The sequence below is a fragment of the Acromyrmex echinatior genome, chromosome 5, assembly GCF_024713525.1.
Source record: "Acromyrmex echinatior isolate Ae372 chromosome 5, ASM2471352v2, whole genome shotgun sequence".
Taxonomy (NCBI): Eukaryota; Metazoa; Arthropoda; class Insecta; order Hymenoptera; family Formicidae; genus Acromyrmex; species Acromyrmex echinatior.
The window spans coordinates 9,923,080-9,942,957 of NC_141856.1; the positions used below are offsets into that span (position 1 = coordinate 9,923,080).

General features: G+C 31.0%; 1 protein-coding gene and 1 long non-coding RNA gene across 2 annotated transcripts in view; both read right to left on the minus strand.

Moving 5' to 3' along the window:
- Positions 1-11,034, minus strand: part of Octalpha2R (alpha2-adrenergic-like octopamine receptor) — a 102,771-nt gene extending 91,737 nt beyond the window's left edge. Inside the window, exon 1 of the mRNA XM_011060610.2 lies at positions 9,687-11,034. Within this exon, the coding sequence (XP_011058912.2) occupies positions 9,687-10,898 (1,212 nt within the window). The 5' untranslated portion in view covers positions 10,899-11,034. The remainder of the gene's footprint in view (positions 1-9,686) is intronic.
- A 129-nt stretch (positions 11,035-11,163) lies between these two features.
- On the minus strand, positions 11,164-14,360 carry LOC147909793 (uncharacterized). Its single transcript, XR_015545242.1, has 2 exons — positions 14,224-14,360; positions 11,164-11,681 (listed from the first exon to the last, which is right to left on the minus strand). It is a non-coding gene; the product is annotated as an uncharacterized LOC147909793 (long non-coding RNA).
- Positions 14,361-19,878: the final 5,518 nt, after the last annotated feature.

Below are 19,878 nucleotides of genomic sequence, written 5' to 3' on the forward strand. Positions count from 1 at the left end.
ACCGAGTTGTCAAACATCGATTTTAACTGAAATCTATAATTTACAGGATAACCACGTAATCTAAATCGGGGTAGCGTTGATTCCGAGTGATTAAACATCTCTTCTGCATTCCGTTTACTGAGAAATTAATGATACTCCCACATTCTAAATTAATCGCGGTAATGATTTATTTTTAACGATGTTGCTAACCAATGTTGTTAAATGATTTACAAGTAATAATTATCATGATTAATTGAAGAATATTTATATTGAAAATTAAGTAAATATAATTAATACTTTTCCATTAAATTACCTTCGATAAAATAATATCGTACATTTCAAACACTTTAATATAAACAAAAAATAAAATTAATTATAAATAAAACAAAAGATCACATATAAAAATAATAAAAAACGTTTGTATCTTATATTCCTTCGTGATGTTATAATAGTTACTTTGAAAACAACTTTAATTAAAAGAGATGTCTTGAGGACATTTTTGTGAAATGTGGAGAACTATTTAAAAGCAGCAAGTTTTAATTGTCTCATATGTATAATTTACGCGCAAAGATTTTATTGCTTCTTCTTTAGACTAACTCTAAAATTCCTCTTACATTTAATAAAATTTATTTATGTCCAAGCTGTGGATTATACGAAGAATATTTATTTTAAAGAAATATAGTGTTTGTATGTCTTGCTACTTGTTCGCATCGCTATCATTTCAAATTAAGTAAATAAAGATAAACGGAAAAAAGTCTGAAATACTGAACCACAGAGCTGTTAATTTAGCGCTTAGAACACGCCGAGCAATTAGATCAAGTAGTTTTGTGATTTACTTTGAAAAAGATTTCACGCACCGTTATCATTTTATCAAGATACTTACTCCGGATATCGCGACCGATTAAACGCATTTAACGAGGCGTCGATAAAATACTTTCATAATGAGAGAGAAAAAAAAAGGAAAAAATTATCCATATAATAGAATCGAAAAATAACTGAATACTGCAATCACGATACAATAATGTAAAAGGATCAAATCGGGTCATGGTCTCAAAATTGGAGTCTTACTTCTTCGCTCTTTCTGTTTTCTGAACATAGTAAGTAAACTTCTATTGGCGCGCGCCAGAGAATTTTCAAATGCGTAGCATTTCAAAATAAATAAATCATGTTTAAAAATCAAATCTGTGTCTAAAGCTTCGTTAATATTTTTGAAACTAACAATCTCGGATTTTGAGCCAACTCTCGTCCAATGTACGACTTTTGTTTGTAATTGCACAAGACTAGCAGCTTTTGCACGTTCCAAGTTCCAAACAATGATATAACATATTTTATTATTCGGTCCGCGCTTTATGAGAGAGAAATGAGATTGCTTCTAGAAACAATATTTTCAATAGATATAAAATAAGGCTCCAATATTTAACAATTATGTAGAGTAAAAATTACCTATGTGAGTCGTCACAAAATGTTTTTCTGTGAAAAAAATTAATATATTGTATTTTCAATGGAATTACGTTTCGACAATATAATTATGTCCTCTTCAAATGTAAAGCGCAGAAACGGATTATAAATGTAAAATTGTCAAATTTTAAAAATAATTGAACAGGGATTACATATCACTTACTTCAACTTTTAAATAACATTATTATCCTGTTCTCAATGATCTCATTGTTTGTATTAAACTAAATACTACAGATGGGGGGAGAACAGTTTTGTTATTAATGATGCTTTATATGTAATCTGTTCAATTATTTTAAAAATTTGACAATTTTACATTTATAATCCGTTTCTGCGTTTCACATTTGAAGAGGACACAATTATGTTGTCGAACCGTCTGTAATTCATTGAAAATATATTAATTTTTTCACAGAAAAATATCTTGTAACGGCTCACATAGGCAATTTTTACTCTATATTAATATTATTTTTGTAACATTAACTAAAAATATATTCATCCATTAAATTAATTATTATAAAACAAAGTTTGTAATTTGGAGTAATTTGCATATAGGTCATCAGATTTACCAAATGAATGAGTTTCTGAAACAAAACTCAAAACATTACGTTGTTTTCTCAATATGTTTTATATTATGATACACTTACAATGTAATAATATAAAACGTTTACAAATTTCACACACATTTAAATGTCAGCAAAAATGTTTGATTTATTTTGTAATTTTGTTGTGAATTATTATACAAATGGTTCATATACATTTCATAGGAAATAGCTTAATATGCCCGAAGTACTTTATGGCGCAAGATAGTAAGCTGCATATGTTTATGCGGAATGCATATGGAAGTGATTCTCGTAATTGCTCTTTTGGGAAGTAATGTAATCCCAAGATAGAAACCTTCGGTTTCATGTATCCTTTGAATTCCATGAAAGTTTTATAAAGCAAGTCATGAATAGAACGTGGATACAGGTGCGGTACAAATGCAGATACAATAGAAAAGAATCTGTATCACGTCGACAATTTGAGGAATATTGAGAAATGTCTTACATATCGAAATGTGAATTATTCATAAGCATTTCTAATCACTATTTTCTCGATTTCGTTTAGAAAAAGATAAACTTCTCATCGCAAAAAGATATACATATATACATTCATATTAATTAAACAATATATTTTCTCTATTAAAACTGAAAAAAAATAAAATCACGAATTATATAAAAAAATCTACAATTTCGAAATTTTATTATTCTTCTACAAAATTTTAAGAATAGTATATAGCATTCATTTGCGTGTGTCCTTTGAACTTTTAGATCTGATAAAATGTCAAATAGCTAGGGCTTCACACACGAATGATGATGAGATTCCTATACGACTTTATACAATCTTCTTGGTAATTTTATATTTAGTAATAGTGTCTCTCAATCAGCAAGATGGAATAAATTTGCATAGGCGTTATCCCGCTAGATTTATTCGCTTCACATAGTACTAGACGATATTTAATACCGCAATAACTTCTATAATGAAGCAAAGAAAACGCCATTAAAAAAATATATATGTTTTTTAGATACATAGTGACTAGTGACTTTTATTTAAATAATTTTAAATTATTTCTTGCTTAGCTTAAATTGAAAAAAAAGTTTTTTTTCACAATTTCCAGAAATTTAATTTTTTTAGTAACTTTATACTTATAACTATAAAATATACATACATATTATATATATTAAATAGTATAAGTACAAGTATGTATAAAAAAATACATACAATTACTTACACAAAATTTTGCAAGAGGATTATGTGTCATTTAAGTTGCAATATGTAAACTTTCGTGTACTTTTAATAATTCACTAACAATACAAAATGCAACAAAATGCTTTCTGAAGCAAACTTTTCCTATGACCGAAGTATTAATGCTTTTACGCGAAATATTATCACAGATGCAAACTCTTATGCGATAAACTAATCAAGCTACACTTAAATATATTTAAAAATTGATGGTTGCTTTAACACACAAAATTAACTCTGTTAGTACTTTTTCGTCTACATACATGTATGAATGTCATTTTACAAACTTTATAATATTAATATATTAATAATTCATTATATTTTCCTAAGCGAATGTATTTAGATATTATACTATACACAACGTTTTTTTTCACATTTTATATCTGAGTAATGTATTACATGTACATATTACAAGTTATCATATAGAAATCATTAAAAAATAATGTTTTTTCTTTTTTTTAATAAAATGACGCTCTTATTAAAATTCTTGTGATGTACGATATTAATAAATTATGCAACACGGAATTTAATAAATCAGAATTAATAATTTATTAATCAATATACCACAAGAAAAATATTAGTAAAGCAGTTTGAGCATAAACTTACTTTTAATCTCTAAAGTATTTCTGATACAGGAAAAATTTATCATTATAACTGAGAGCTATCTATTTAAAACTTTCATAGTATTTTCTGCTTTCCGGAATCATTCAACTTTTCAATACGATTTTTTTCTACTTAATAAGCGATAAATCGATATGTACTTATTTTTTTAATAATTAAAATACAGTAATATATAGAAAAATACGAATTTAATAATACTAATATGCAAAAAATTATTACAATAATGCTGCAATAGTATTATCACTCGTATTTACTTTCAAAATGTTTTGTTTTGATATGTTAATGAATGTGCAGCATATTTCACGCACAATTTTACAAAAATAAAGTGAAGAAAAATTTTCCTATTAAATTAATTCTTATCTTCGTATAAATAAATTAAAAGCAACAACGATGTGATTCGATTTTGAGTTTACAAAATCATTTGCATTCTTGCCTGGTCGTAAAAAGTTAAAATCCATTTAGTGATTGATTTCACTCTCCTTTTAAATATGAATAAATTTGCTTACAAATGAATGAGTCAACCAAATAAATTTCTTCGTAAATATGTTTTACAACCTGTTTATATATAATAATAATTATCATAAAAAATGCATGAAAAATTTTGATAAATTGGCATCATGATTAATTAGAGCGTCACATAAGTAAGATTTCTTTTTTTATATCTATTTTATAATTTGTATATGTGTACAAAGAAATATTATTTTTTCAAACTATTTGAAAGATAATGTCACATCATATTTAAGAAATACATATAAAAAAAAATTTTAGTTTTAAAGTTTTATAGTTATCAAACTATTTTCAATTGTAATGCACTCATATGCTCGCATATTCAGAAATTTGTACAGATTTCGATGTCGCTTCATATCAAGAGAAGAAGTTAAAAAATTATATTTCTTTAAAAAAATATTATATTGTGTATTAAAAATATATTAAAATACAAATTAAATAAAATTCTTTCGCTTTTTTTGCGATACAATTGTTAAGTAAAAGCCACATACCAAACACGATGCTTATTAGAGATAATTGCAATTCTATTATAAACGATAGCTTTCACTCCGTTGCACGTTGTTGCATCAATGTGAAGCTACTAAACTAATCGCATTAAAAGACACAAGTGAGAACTACTTCCTTCCTAAATGTATTCCATCTAACTCTCTCTCCTTCTCTCTCTCTCTCTCTCTCTCTTCTTGCGTACTTTCTCTAACAAATGCAGATACTTCGGAGGTTGCTGTAAACTTTATAAAACGTTTTATAAGTGCTCACGTTTCGGATGTAAAATATGTCAAAAACAGAACTTTGTATTTAACTAGATTTTATCATAGCTTAATTCTTCTTTGATATTATTTCTATTTGTAGGCATAATTTGTGTCACTCATAAATAACTGAAGTATATACGTAAAATAATTCACATATGTAAAATGTCATGAATTTTATTCGAATTACGTATATAGAAGATTGTAGGAAAACATCGAGTTACAATTTTTCTACTGCATCGCTAATAGGTAATCACATTAAGAATATCGATGTTTTCAGAGATGTTAAATGTCTCATTAAATAATTTTTGTTATGTAGCATAATGTAAGTATTACTCAATAGAATATAGCATAAATTTTACAAAAAGAATTCGTAAATTATCAATTTATCTTCATCAATTATGTTCGTCAAAGAAAAACCAATTTTATCACGAAATCTGTAACTAAACATTCGATTATTTTTCTAGACTGTTTTGTGTAATGAAACCTCGTTCTAATACAAGACGAAGTGTATTATTTTCTTAGTAGTCGTGCTAAGCTTCGTGAAATAAAGATAAGCGGATAACAGTGAAGAAGACAAATCGCGCTTTCCATTCGTCCTTGTTAATAGCTAAAAAGCGTCAATCTAATCGTATTAAAAGATTAAACCGCGATGATTGCGATTGCGGTCCACCTTTTCCGGTCGCGTAGTGCTTGTCGCTCTTCCATTTGTTATTAGTCAGAAAAATCCAATATTGTCGATTGAAAGAACCTCGTGTCACATCTTTCGTTAAATAAGAAAAAAGGATGTGAAAAAGAACAAGAAATTGTGAAACAAGATTATTGATCCATAATGGCGTGTATAGTAGAAAGTGATAGAGCAAAAAGGAATAGTAGGATGTGGTTTAACAGATGTTCATGTATCATCTGAACGTCCATCAGAACGTTCTCTTAAAAGAAAGTATTAAAAGGATTTTCTATTTAAAAGATAATAGTAAAAAGAAAAAAAGATATTTTAAATCTTATGTTTTTTATAATGCTTTAATTGTCATGTAATTAAATAACGACCCTTTGTCACTATTTGTATGATAACTCTGTTTTTATTAATAATGCAGATAGAATTAGTTTTATCTTATATTAGTTTAGATTTAATACATTCAGTTTTTTCAGTTTAATTTTATAATTTAATATGATATTTAGAACTGACATTGCAACAGTATATATTTATAACAGGTCAACCAAACCAACGATCAAGAATTGAATTTCAACTCGTTTTGCAGACCGTGTCATTTGTAAATCCAACTGATCTTTAAGTGACATATTTCATTTTCGGTCGACGTATTCAAGATCTTCATTTACCACTCATCGTATCTTTCTGATGGACATGATTTTCGTGCACGTAATGATCACTACTATCGTCACGATATGCTGCTTCATTCAAATACGAGGTGAAGAAACTAAACTTTATTCGTGATCGAATTTACCCTTTTCTATTTCTTTATTTTTCCGCCAATTTTAATATACATGTATGTATAATACTATTTAATATATAACAATAATAATAATTTTTAATGTAATTAACAATTTTTATTTTAAGTAGATAGATTCTCGAGTTGTATGTAATGCTTCATCATTATGGAAGTTACAGTTTAATGAGAAAGATACGCGATCAGTTTTCTCACTTAACAATAACTACTGTTATTGAGCTTGGAATGTATTTTATGTAGACATGAACAAAAACAATAAACGCGTATAAATGCATATAAAATACATACATACATACATACACATTCTCTCTTTCTCTCTCTCTCTCTCTCTCTGTCTCTCTTTAATTCTCTCCCTTTCAATATTTACAAGACGCTGTAATCCATATTAGCGATTCGTATAGCAAACAAGTTTTGCCACTATACGTTGTAGGAATGTATGGCTCAATTATACCCTCTAATTAGTTCCGTTGGAACTTTAAGGATGCATTTAATCATGCGCCAGCGCGTGCAATTATATTGTAATAGCGCCAAAAGCACTTTTTATTTTCTAATAGATTATGTATTTCCCGTTAATAAGAAGCTGCATATAAATCGCAGAAAGACATAATCTTCTAATTTCTCAAATGACAAGAAAAATTTCAAAAATTTATAGAAAGCATTCATATATCTTATAATTATGAAATAATTTTAATAAAACGACCATTTACTATAATACTTCAATATTTAAAATTTTTATATCTATGGTAATTATTTAGATAACTGTAATTGTAACATATTATATTTTTTATCATATTAGAATTCTAAACAATCTCATAAAAATATTCAATGACAAATGTCTAGTTTACGTAAATGATACAAGATAATAAAAAACGACGCGAATTTCAGCATGTCAGACCGAACTGTCGCGCATAGAAATCCAATTCACAGTATCGTTTTGTGGAGATCAGCGTGAACAGGATTCAAGAGGCTAAGGATGGGTTTCGCTATTTCATAAAAGGCAACGGGTCTGACTGGACTTCTCATCTTATTCTTTTCTTTCTCTTCGTATCCACAGGATATATCGAAAATACTCGGATTGGAAATTGGTTATATACTGACTATACGATTCTGCCTTTTTGACTATATACTCACCTGTTTAGCAATACGCGAATAAAAAAGACTTTAAAGATATAAAATCCATTTCAAATTCTGTATACTTTTTCCTATAGTCTCTTTTTTAAAAGAATTATGCTTATTAACGCTTCATCTTTTATGTAATAATTACACTACTATCTTTGTACATGAACATATGTATTGTGTGTGTGTGTATATGTGTGTGTGTGTTTTTATATATATATATATATATATATATATATATATATATATATATATATAGATGTTCCGAAATTCGTGGATCAAAATACTAACAAGAAAATTTTTGAAAAATTAAGTAAAAAGGTTATATGTACATTTTCAAATAGTTTTTGAGATATAACGATTTAAATATAGCCCATTATAGCTTACGTTTAAATTATAGATGACCACTATGAATCATGCGACAGTATTAGTAAGTACGCTTTCAATGTTTAAAGATAGTCCGACCAAACGTAATCCTAATTGACATATTTATATTATTTATATGTTTATTTATATTACCCTTATTATTTCACAAATTATTACTTAAAATAAAAATTTACAAATAACTATTTCATTTAAATTTTGAAAACTTTCTTACTGTAGTTTGATTTGCAAATTTCGGAACACCCTATACACACTCACACGCACGCACGCACGCGCAAACACACATTTTTAAACGTTACATTTACAATTACTTTCACATAAAGACAACATTCAGTGAGATGGAGACATATCCAATTTAACTTTGATTGTTTATAATTTTCATAAAAATAAACATATTGTAACAATTTTTTTAAATCGAAACTCCAGAAATGTAACGGTAGTACGCAAATATATGCATCTTTATTAATAAAAAAATTACAATAAAAATAGGAAACAAAATTAAAAAAATTTTTTTCAACAATTTGCATTTGTTAAAAAAATTAAAATAAAAAGTTTCTTATATAATGTTCCAAAAACTAGAAACATTACATTTAAAGAAAATATTTCTTAATTGAACGTTTCACAAAAATATATAAACTTGATACGATATACTCAGTACGATCTTTCAATTGTTATTAAATTATTTAAATATTATTTGTTCATTAACGTTGTCCTTTTGCAAAAGAAAAAGAGTATCCTTATGTGTTCAATGTCAGATAGTTTATTACTAAATTCAAAATTACAAAAATACACTAACCTTGGAAAAAACTAGGTTTTTTTTTATCAAAAAGACTTTAAGGAAGATATATATATATTTATATATATATATATATATATATATATATATATATATATACAATATATATATATTAAAATAGCTTAAATATGAATAATTTATACTTGTCTCTCTCTCTCTCTCTCTCTCTCTCTCTCTCTCTCTCTCTCTCTCTCTCTCTCTCTCAAAATGTTATAAGTATTAATCATTCATAGGTCAAATTATTTATAAAATGTATCAAAATATATTTATATAAAGGAATTTAAAATTACACTTGGATATATAATTTTAACATCACTCTATAGGACAATACAATTATTAATTATTACGGAAAATAGAATTCATTGTATTCATTATAATTACTGGAGTTAACGACTGAAAATTAAATTCTATCTGGTACATTTCATAACTGTTTATAAAGCACCTGAATTCGAATTACTGTTTTCTTCGCTGTAATAATCCTTATGCAACAATTCATAATAAAAAATATATTAATAAAAAAAGATAAATAAACTGAAGGTACAGATGATATTTCCCCATTTTCGCAGTAATGTTTCAATTTTTCGATTTATTAGAGGAACCTAATACGATATATATATAATTTAATTTTCTATATCTCAATATAATGTCTGATAATGGTTTGTTACAATTTTACATACAATTTAAAATTCTTACATAATTATCTGTGTTTGATATTAATTTTATTCATCGATAACATCGATAACAGATTACGTAGTTAAGTCAAGATGATAATTGATAATTAATGAGTAACTAAGAAAATAATAATTCTTTAATTTTTAAGTTGACATCGTAACTTACCTCGCATTTAGGATATTCTTCCTCCGGAGTGGGTCTTTTCCATCCGAGTAACGGTGGTATACAAACAAGCGCCGATAGTATCCAGACGAGGGCAATCATAAGCGCGGCTCTAGCTGGTGTTCTTTTCTTCAGGTAGTCGACTGCTTGTGTAATGCTCCAAAACCTATCTAAGCTGATTAGGCACAGATTCATGATACTGGCCGTACACAACAACACGTCCATGGCAGAGTGAATATCACACCACCAATACCCAAAGATCCAGTAACCCATGATCTCATTAGCGAGCGAGAATGGCATGATCACGAGACCAAGAAAAAAGTCCGCTACTGCAAGGCTGGCTATGAACCAATTCTGTATGTTCTTGAGTGCTTTTTCCGTAGCTATGGCAATTATTACCAACATATTTCCCACAACGATTACGATCATTAGTAGCGTCGCAAGGATAGACGCCAATATAATATGTGGGAGAGTATATCCTGATGGGTACATACCCCCCAAAATAATTAAAGTCTCGTTATTATACAAACTAATATTCCAGGGATGACGGAAGCTTCCGTTAAACGAATCGTTAAACGAATTAATTGTGTCTTCCATTGTGTCGCTAAAACCGAAGAGCAACAAATCCTTCCCGTATTCGATCGCGACTTCCTCCTCCGTGCTGTTTAATACACCTGTACTCACACTTACACTATCGATAGTACTGCTTATGCTATCAACACTTTGTTCACTGCCGCTACCCCCAGTACTTAGCCCTGTCCCCTTTTCTTCACCAGTAAATACAGTTTCCCCACTCTTTGCCGCGCCTACGGTGTTTCTGCCGCAAATTTGAGTTACTGAAGTCTGATCGCAATGGTGGGAAGCTTCCTTTTTTATTGCCTCGACGCCCTCTTTTCCCGTCGTCGTGCTGTTACGTTCGTCTTTATCGTCTCTCTCAATGTGTTTTTCGTTGTTTTTAGCAGCGTTCTTGCTTGAGCCTTTCTCAGCACCTTTACCGCTAAGGAGGCGACTAACACGACCACTGGTAGCTGTCGCGGCTGGACGCCGACGTTGCTTACCGTTCGGAACCGCACGTGTTGAAAGGGCCTCGTTACTCGGAAACGTAGAGCCACCAGTGATTGGTCGAGACCACGTCATGTTCCCCTCAAAGACGCTCGTGGACGCCGTTGTCGGATTATCGACGGCGATGGTCATAATGCTGCCGAGAAGCGGCATCACTCGCACCCTCGCCGGGGACTGTAAATGCTATCTCGGTAAAGACGAAGCGGAGGTTGCGGCCGCGCGCGAATAGCAACGTGCCCCGGGTGCCAGCTCGAGTAGCAGCAACAGTAGGAGGGTGGTAGTCTCGTCGCATCTCGAGGCCAAGGGCGTCATGCCCGTTTCAGGATAATGCCATCGTTGTCGAATACGTAAATACGTCCACACGTGTTCTTCTTCGTCCTCTCGGCTCGTTCTGGAAGCCGTTGTCTCTCGCTGAAGATTATTTTTTCGGATCAAACAAACTTGATTTGCGGAACCAACTTTGTTGGTAGAGCTTGTTCCCACTGTAATCGATGCGTATTTTAAGACGTGAATCACGATAGTTTAATCAAAAGAATCTTTTTTTTTTTTTCTTTGCTCAGAGGTTTCTTTTACTCAAGTTGGTGAAAATTTTGATATTACTACTTTGCACGCGTAATTTTGGAATTCACGACACTCACGTTTATAATTAATTTTCCTTAGCGCGACTAACAAAGTGCGTTTAAAATTTCCTAATTTTTGATAATTATTAACCACCTTTTTTTCCTCTATTGGACCAAATCTTTTAGAATCTAGTTTAGCTTAAATTTAGCTAATTTCGGCGTAACTGACACCTTCGGTTTCCTGCTGTTGTAGCCGTAACGTTACTTCTGTTACGTTTTCAGTGCCGTGGTCATACTTAGTTGGTCTCTAATTTATTGCTTGCATGAGTCGCGACTCCATTCCTCGTATTTCCTGCATTCACTGGTCCACAACAGACTTAACACGGACAGAGTGTACAGAGATTTATAGATAGTCCAGTGGGCTTGATTAAGAGTATCAAGGTAGATAGAGAAAGCGAAAGAGAAAGATAGATGAAATAGAAAAGAAAAGAAAGAGAGAGAGAGAGAGAGAGAGAGGGAGAGAGAGAGAGAGAGAGAGAAAGAGAGAAAGAGAGAGACTGTGAGAATAAGAGTAAAAAATTGGTCCCTTTTTTTACCTTTTCTTTATATTAAACTTGAGCAGTCTACATAGCCTGGAGGTAAATGAAGCGAGAAAAGATCTCTTGAGAAAGTGCCAATGATCGTGAGAAATTTCTTTTTAGGATCCCCAAAGTAATTTTTACAAGATGACAGCCGTTTTGACACAATCGTGAGACATGATTTTGTTTAAAACTCGATAATTGATTTATGCGTTCGTACGTTTCCTCTTTCGTGACGAAAACGCGAGTTTCCTCGTTTCACTTTAATTTGTGTTTCTTCTCTCGCTTTCTTTCCTCAAGTCCTATGCGCGGCTCGACGTTGTTTCATTCTAACGATGCCCGCGAGCTAATTAATTATCGCGCCGGGGCTAAAAGGCTAAGCGCTGGATACCCGTACTGCTCCGACCTGCTTTTGAATACTACAAAATCAGTGAGAAAAATCAGAACGATAGAGATTATAGATTGTAGAAATATGTACACGTATTTATGCTGTACGTAATATGTAATATATGTAATATATATTAACGCGAGTCCAAAAGTGCTACTCATGAGCCATGTGCAGGCCTTACTAACTTCTCTAAATGTACGCGGAATTAGCAATTTATCAATCGTATGTAGTTAAAAGCGCATATATTCTTAATCTAAATTCTATTATTAAATACAAGACATGTGTATAAAGGTATTTTGTAATACATAGGAACAAACAATTAAGAGGAAGAGAAATATATAGAGAAAGAGCGAGCGAGAGAGAGAGAGAGAGAGAGAGAGAGAGAGAGAGAGGGAGAAGGAGCAAGAGGGAGAAAAAAACCTAAATGACGTAAAATCGTTCTTTTGCTTTAAAGAAATCGCGCGCGCTAATATAATATAAGAATTTTCTCGTATGTACACCTATTTACACATTATAGAGCTCATTACGCTGTAACAACACGTTCCGTTTCCTTGTCTCTCGTTCTAACCCTCCTTCATACGACACTAGGTCATTAGATTAAGTAGATCCATTCATAAGTTCACTCACGATTTTCAACGATCTACGTACGGCTGTTGTAAAATAGCCTTGACAATAAGAATTAATATGAAAATGTTTATTTCATCAATGTCGCTTCTTGGTCTCGAAACGAGATGCCATTCGTTGCTCCGCAATACTCAGATTTTCAGTAGTAATTCATGATATCTATCGAACATCCCTTCGAATCCCTTCACTTTAACTATTCCTGAATTTGATTTTTGACGTGGTAAACGAGAAAAGAATTCTTCTCCAATTTGTCTTCGCGAACTTGTTTTCATCCGATTTGTAAGAGATGAAAGCTTCTCTATCTCGCAACGTGCAACTTGAACTAATCGATAATTCTTAATTTTTTTCAAGTTGATACTTTTAGCTCTGTTTTTGATTTGATCTCCGTTTAACAATCTAACAGTGCTACCTTTTTCTTCGGCTCTGACAGTATCGGAGATTTCCCTTTACCAGAGACATTTCGCCTCTGACGGAGTACGTCTTATCTTTTACGAAAATTGTTATTTCCGTGTATGTAAACTTCCTCTCTCTGTATCCGGAGCAAATATAAGTCGGTATGACTCACGTAAAAATCTTCAATCGAGTCACGATGCTACACTATATTCTCAACATTGCATTTCTAAAACTCTAAAAGATCGTTTCTTTATCCGTGTTTCAAACACTTCAGCACCAAAGATGAAGCTGCGAATCGGATACGTTACAAAATAACATTATCGGGATGAGATTCAATTCGCGTACTTCGACTGAGAGCACAATTGGTCTCATGGGGTCTTCCCGACGCACACATATAACTTCTCAGTCCTTCAACAGTCAACACAATTCACTCGAGTTTATGAGTGGAAGCTTTTCATCATCATTTGGATATCTCGCAGATACTGACAGAGGGATTAATACGACAGTCAATTAATCCAACAGACGGAAAATAGGGGCAGAAAAAACAAATTTGTATTGATATCAATGACACAGTCGCGTGTCGTTGGCTGTCCAGCGGCCAACTCGTCGACTTTTTAGCACTAATTATAAGAAGCCTTGGGAACGTCTCGATCGTTTCATCCTCGTGTCTCTTCAATACCGTGTGCATGCGTGCGTGCGTGCGTACGAGTAGTTCGAGGTTGTCTCATGGGTGTTTGGAAACGCACTGCAGCCGTGAGGGACGAGCCAGGAACTCGAACTCCCTCTCGTGTCGTTCGGTGGATGGAGACTCGCAGGATGTTGGTGGAGAGAGAGAGAAAGAAAGAGAGAGAGAGAGAGAGAGAGAGAGAGAGAGAGAGAGAGAGAAAGAAAGAGCGAGAGAGAGAGAGAAAGAGAGAATGTACGTGCGCGTGTACCTGTACGTGTGTATGTAACTGCGTTTTTGTATGTAGTTGTGTGCCTGCGTGTATCCTGTGTATACGTGTGCATGTATATGTGACGGGGGAACGTGAGGGAGGAAAAGAGAGCTTGCTTGGCTCACTGGAGGCTGACTGTTGGCCCGACCGATCGCTCCGTCCGACGGTACCAGCGTCGGGGCGCCGTCTAACGGAGTCGTGGAACCTGCGGCGCAAGCGTCGGGACGCGGTTAGTCTCGGACAACACGGACGCGAACAGTCGACTTTGGACCATCAACCGACTGATCCACATTGAAAATATGTTGCTATTCCGATCTTGCCACAAATAACATCATTTCGAATGTCCCACCCTCACCAGCCATTATCTATTATTACATTTATTGATGTCACTACTATATTACCATAGCCATTTTTAATTGTTTGTTTTTTTAGGACTTTTTACGCATTTCATTTGTAACTATAAAAATAAAGTTGTAAAAATATTTTTATTTAGATGCGTGATGTGATAAATTCCTTAATTTTGTATTTAACGTAAAGACGATTATATCAGAAATAAAGAAAATACATGCCATTTTCATATATTCAATAATTGCATCAGTTATCTCTTGTCAACAGTATTGAAAAGCATCCAATTTTTAATAAATCATTCTTCATAAATAATAACATTTAAATCCAAATTTGATCAAAACGACACACACAAACTTCGACGTGAAGTGGAAAATGAGGACACTGAAAAAAAATTAATGTGACGTAAAAGCTCCAGAGTAGGAGTATTACATAAACATATTAAAATATATTAAAATAAATATAATATGAATAAATATTACAAACCAAATATTAATTACACTATATTTTTTATACAATTATGAATAATGTTGTTATCATTATATTATTCTAGGGAATAATGTAGCAGGAGAATAATAAATCGGCTTAATATTGCGCAAACAAAAATATGGGTTTTATAAAATTAATGAGTATGTATATCCTTTTGAAAAGTTATCATTATCGTTTGCAAAAAGGACGATGTATAATATTATTATCAATTTACATCTGAATTATATCAATAATTCATTAGACATAAAAAATGTAGTACATATATACATAAAAATTTCTTATAACATAAAAATCATGGCAAAAGATATAATTAAAAAAACAGTGCTATTATTTCTGATAATAAAGCAAGGTTGCTTACAGTCTCTTCGCTCAATTAAACTCATTTAAACGAAGAATGCAATTGTAGATCCTTAATAGCAACCCTAAAGAGAAATTATCTTGAACTTTCTAACATCTATAGTCGATTACGTTGCTGTTCGTAGAAAGAAAATAATTTAACAAAATGAATAAAGATTTCATATCATTTAAATTAATTTCACGAATATTATTTAGCTTTGATTTATTTTGCATTTTGTATGTAATTGTGTACACGTGACAATTTATTATTAAGAATTTGATGTAGTATATAGTTTAATTCACATATTAGAACTGTATTTTTATACTCTATTTTTATAACTTATACATGGAGAGAATTTTTTTCTAAATTTACCCTGAAAATATGGTAGTTGTGATATAATACGATATTTAAAAAATTTTTATCATGTACTTCAGTAAAATTAATCAAATTTATTTTATACTTTGTTGTAGTTTTATTAATAAATGAGAGATTTATATTAACATTCTTCGAAATACAATATTGTCCCATTGACTATCATATTTTCAAGCTAAACTCTAAGAAAAAATTCTCTCCGTGTACGAATATATTTAAGTGCTTTTGGTATTTTACTCGTGTTCACATTTTCGATTTTCTAAGATTCCATCGTCAAATAACGAAGTGCAAATGTGACATTCAAATGCATGTATTTTAAGTATATTAAAATATTTTTGCGTAAATTTTTTTTTCACGATTTAAATTTATGTTAAACAAGCTCATGTTTTGTGCATTATCTATCGCGAAAACTACGTTTCATTGCGTCTCATGGAAAGTGCATATTCGATTCTCTCATAGAAATAACACTCGCTATCCGATCTTAGTAATTCATCCGAGCAAAACCTTGATCTCTTCTTATAATCTAATTCCATCGAAGAAAACTTGATATTATTTTATCAAATAAATACTGGATTCTTCTCTACATTCTTTTTTAATAAAAGTTACTTCGATCGCATGACTAGTTTCAAGAAAAGAAAGACTCTTTCCGTTGAAAATGGACAGTCAATAAAAAGATTACTGTCGAAAACTATTATTGAGAAAAATTCGATGATATCTTTCTGCTCCTTAAGAATCTTCAATAGTATTTCTCAGCCCGCAGAAGAGATTTTTTGCGAAAAAATTACATTCGTTTTAAATAATGACAGGTACTTTTACGTTTGTATGGATACTGAATTTAATTAATTGAAACTCATTTCTGCGATTTATTTCAACTATTACTTCTTAGAGAAATGCTTGATTTTCTCGGTAAATCTGGATGCATAAAAATAAGATTCATAAAACTTCAACATTTAAAAATATTTTTTCATATTTTTTATGGTTTCGGTGATATTCACAATCGTAATAGAATATCTCGATTTAGTATCGGGGGACTATTTCAACTCCTAAACCTATAAATCGACACGTAAAATATATACTTTTTATTTTGAGTTACCGTATCATATATTCAAAGTACTCATAAAAAAGTTGGAAAAAATAGATCCTATCTGGAAATAGCATTTCTATAATTCTTTTAATTTATTGCTGTCAAAGTCAATAAATCTTGACATCCAATTACCGTGCGTTTTAACATAATATTTTTCAATTGAAATTCACGCAAATACAATCTGTCAATATAGATTAATTATAAAATGCATAAAAAATTCATAAAATTTTCAATATTAAACATTTTTTTTCTTATATTTTATATGAATGATAAAAAAATTCCCTGATATAAAAAAATTATTAGGTGTTGGAATTAATTCGTAGCGTTTTACAAGTGATGGGAAGTACTTTCATTAATGTATTTTTTAATGCTCATGTGAAATAAATAACATTCTTTCATTAAAAACGCTACGAATTAATTTCAACACCTAATATAATAAATTCGGCAAATAGAGAATTAGCACTGTAATACGTGCGCAATCAATTTCAATATTATTGATTGTATGTATCCTAATTTAATTATTGCTTTGTAGTATATATGTTTTGGCTAACTTTTTAGCCATTTTCAGTACGTACGGATAATTCTATGTGGAAATGTAAGCGTTGAGATGTATAAAATTAAGCTACGGTACTCGCATGATTTTCCTTATTTATACGAATATTAAAAATAAAGAAAATCATGCGAATTACCACATGGAATTATCTGTACGTACTGAGAATGGCTAAAAAGTTAGCCGAAACATGTATATTACAAATCAATAATTAAATTAAGATACAATTCAATAATATTAAAATTGATTGCGCACGTATTACAGCGCTAATTCCCCCTATTTGCTGAATTTATTATAATTTTTTTATATTTTATGATTTCAACAATATTCAAGTATCAAATCTCCATTTTAGGGAACTACATATATATATATAAATTTTTATGTCTGTAAACAGAAAGAGATAAACATAAAATATGCATAGAAGTACATCTTATTTTAAGTTACCACACCGTATATATACACACACACACACATACTTTAGTATTAACAAACTTTCTGCCTCATCTCTTTTTTAATTAAAAAAGATATAAACTCCGTTAATAGCGCATTATTTGCAGGAAATAGTTACAATAGCTGTCTTGATAAATAAGTGATTAATTTAATCGATTCGGAGCACTAGCACCAATTAAGAGAGCCGAGCTCTTTTGACCTTTAATTGGATATAAATTCGGCAAAGTGGAAAGATAAGCGCGTATTTAGTTTTTTCTTATTTCTGCCCTGTCAACTCGGTACTTGCTCGTCTGTCATGCTCTGGTCTATACCTTCCTCAGTCCTTCTGTCCGCCTCCTTGCCGAAACTTTCTCCTGAGTAAGTTCGGGATATCGTCCTAACTCCGGTCGACATGCAAGTCCATGCCTCCTTTTGCGCGTTGGCTCGTTATTGGTGAAAGATATATGTGTATCGACATTGTTCTCACTCGAGGACACGCAGCCACAGTCGTGATAGAGAAACTAGTTACGAACTAGTTCTCCCTTTCGGCCCTGTCTTTACATTGAGATACAGGTATGCGCACTGATTCGTCTTTACCTTGAATGCTACTAAATTCGATTGCAACGAAGTGCCAGTCAGCAATTGTGCTGATTCATCCGTAATGTCTACGAACATCAAGCGGAACATCTTCGATGTATTTGAACTTTGGCGACGTGGATACTGTCGGGGATTAATAATAGATAATCTTAGCATGCTTGAAGAAACTTGATTACAAGAGAGAAAGAAATCTCTTGCTTTGTAAAAATCTACTTTTATTGATATAATTTGAAGATCTTGAAGTAATACTACATATTAAGTGTTGGAATTAATTCGTAGCGTTTTTTAATGAAAGAATGTTATTTATTTCACATGAGCATTAAAAAATACATTAATGAAAGTACTTCCCATCACTTGTAAAACGCTACGAATTAATTCCAACACCTAATACATTTAATAAAAATCAACATTATAATTTTATTACATCAGTTACTTGAAAATTTATATAATGATTACAATACCCAAAATCGATCATTTCGCAATATGCAAAACATTTAAAAATATGCGAATCTTACAAATAACTACATCAATCAATACTTCAACACTTTGAAGTATCCATGTGTAAATCTGAAGAATTTATAAACTCCGTCGGTTATTACTTGCAGATGTTGCTAAGAATATCAGAATGCAAATATTGCGCCCGGATATGTGAGACAAAATTAGATAAAGTAAACTCAGATAATTTTTATTAAATATGAGATGTACAATAAGTTATGTAATATGTTCATATTCATTTATAATAATGTGAATTATAAAAATATAATTCATCTGAATATTAGCTTTAATTGATTTTCATTGTGATATTTTTGAGATAAACGTTTCCATAGTTAAATGATATATAACAGCAATTAATGTTTCAAATATTAATTTTTAAAGAATTTATTTTTGTTGTATTCGTATATAGAAAAAGATATTCAGTTACATTTTCATAACAGGATATTTGATATTTATTCAACTATAATACATACATGTGTTGTATATGTATAAAAAAATATTCCATATCGGATTTCGTATATTGTAATTCTAATTGGTACACAAATTTCACAGCTGGCTTCTCGGAAACATGCACTGGTAGAGCCAATAATGCAAACAATGCACGCTTATTTTAATTAGCACCTGTCAAGGAAAATTCCGTTCTGGCCTATTATGCCAATATTTTACATATGCTAAAATTGTTTGCAAATATTCAGATCGTGTTGCCTGAATATATTATATAATACAAAAAACAAATGTCGGGGTAAATAAAAATTAATATCATAATAACGTTGAAAATGTGATAAGATACGTACGGCTCTTTGATCATGCCTCTATTTGTTATGAAAATATAAAAAACAAAGCATACATAATTTCTTAATATTGTATATTATCGAGAGAGAAGCGATGAGAGGTGGTATACCTAACTGAATCATCTCATTAAACTCTCGATTACCCTTCAATCTCTTGCATATTGAC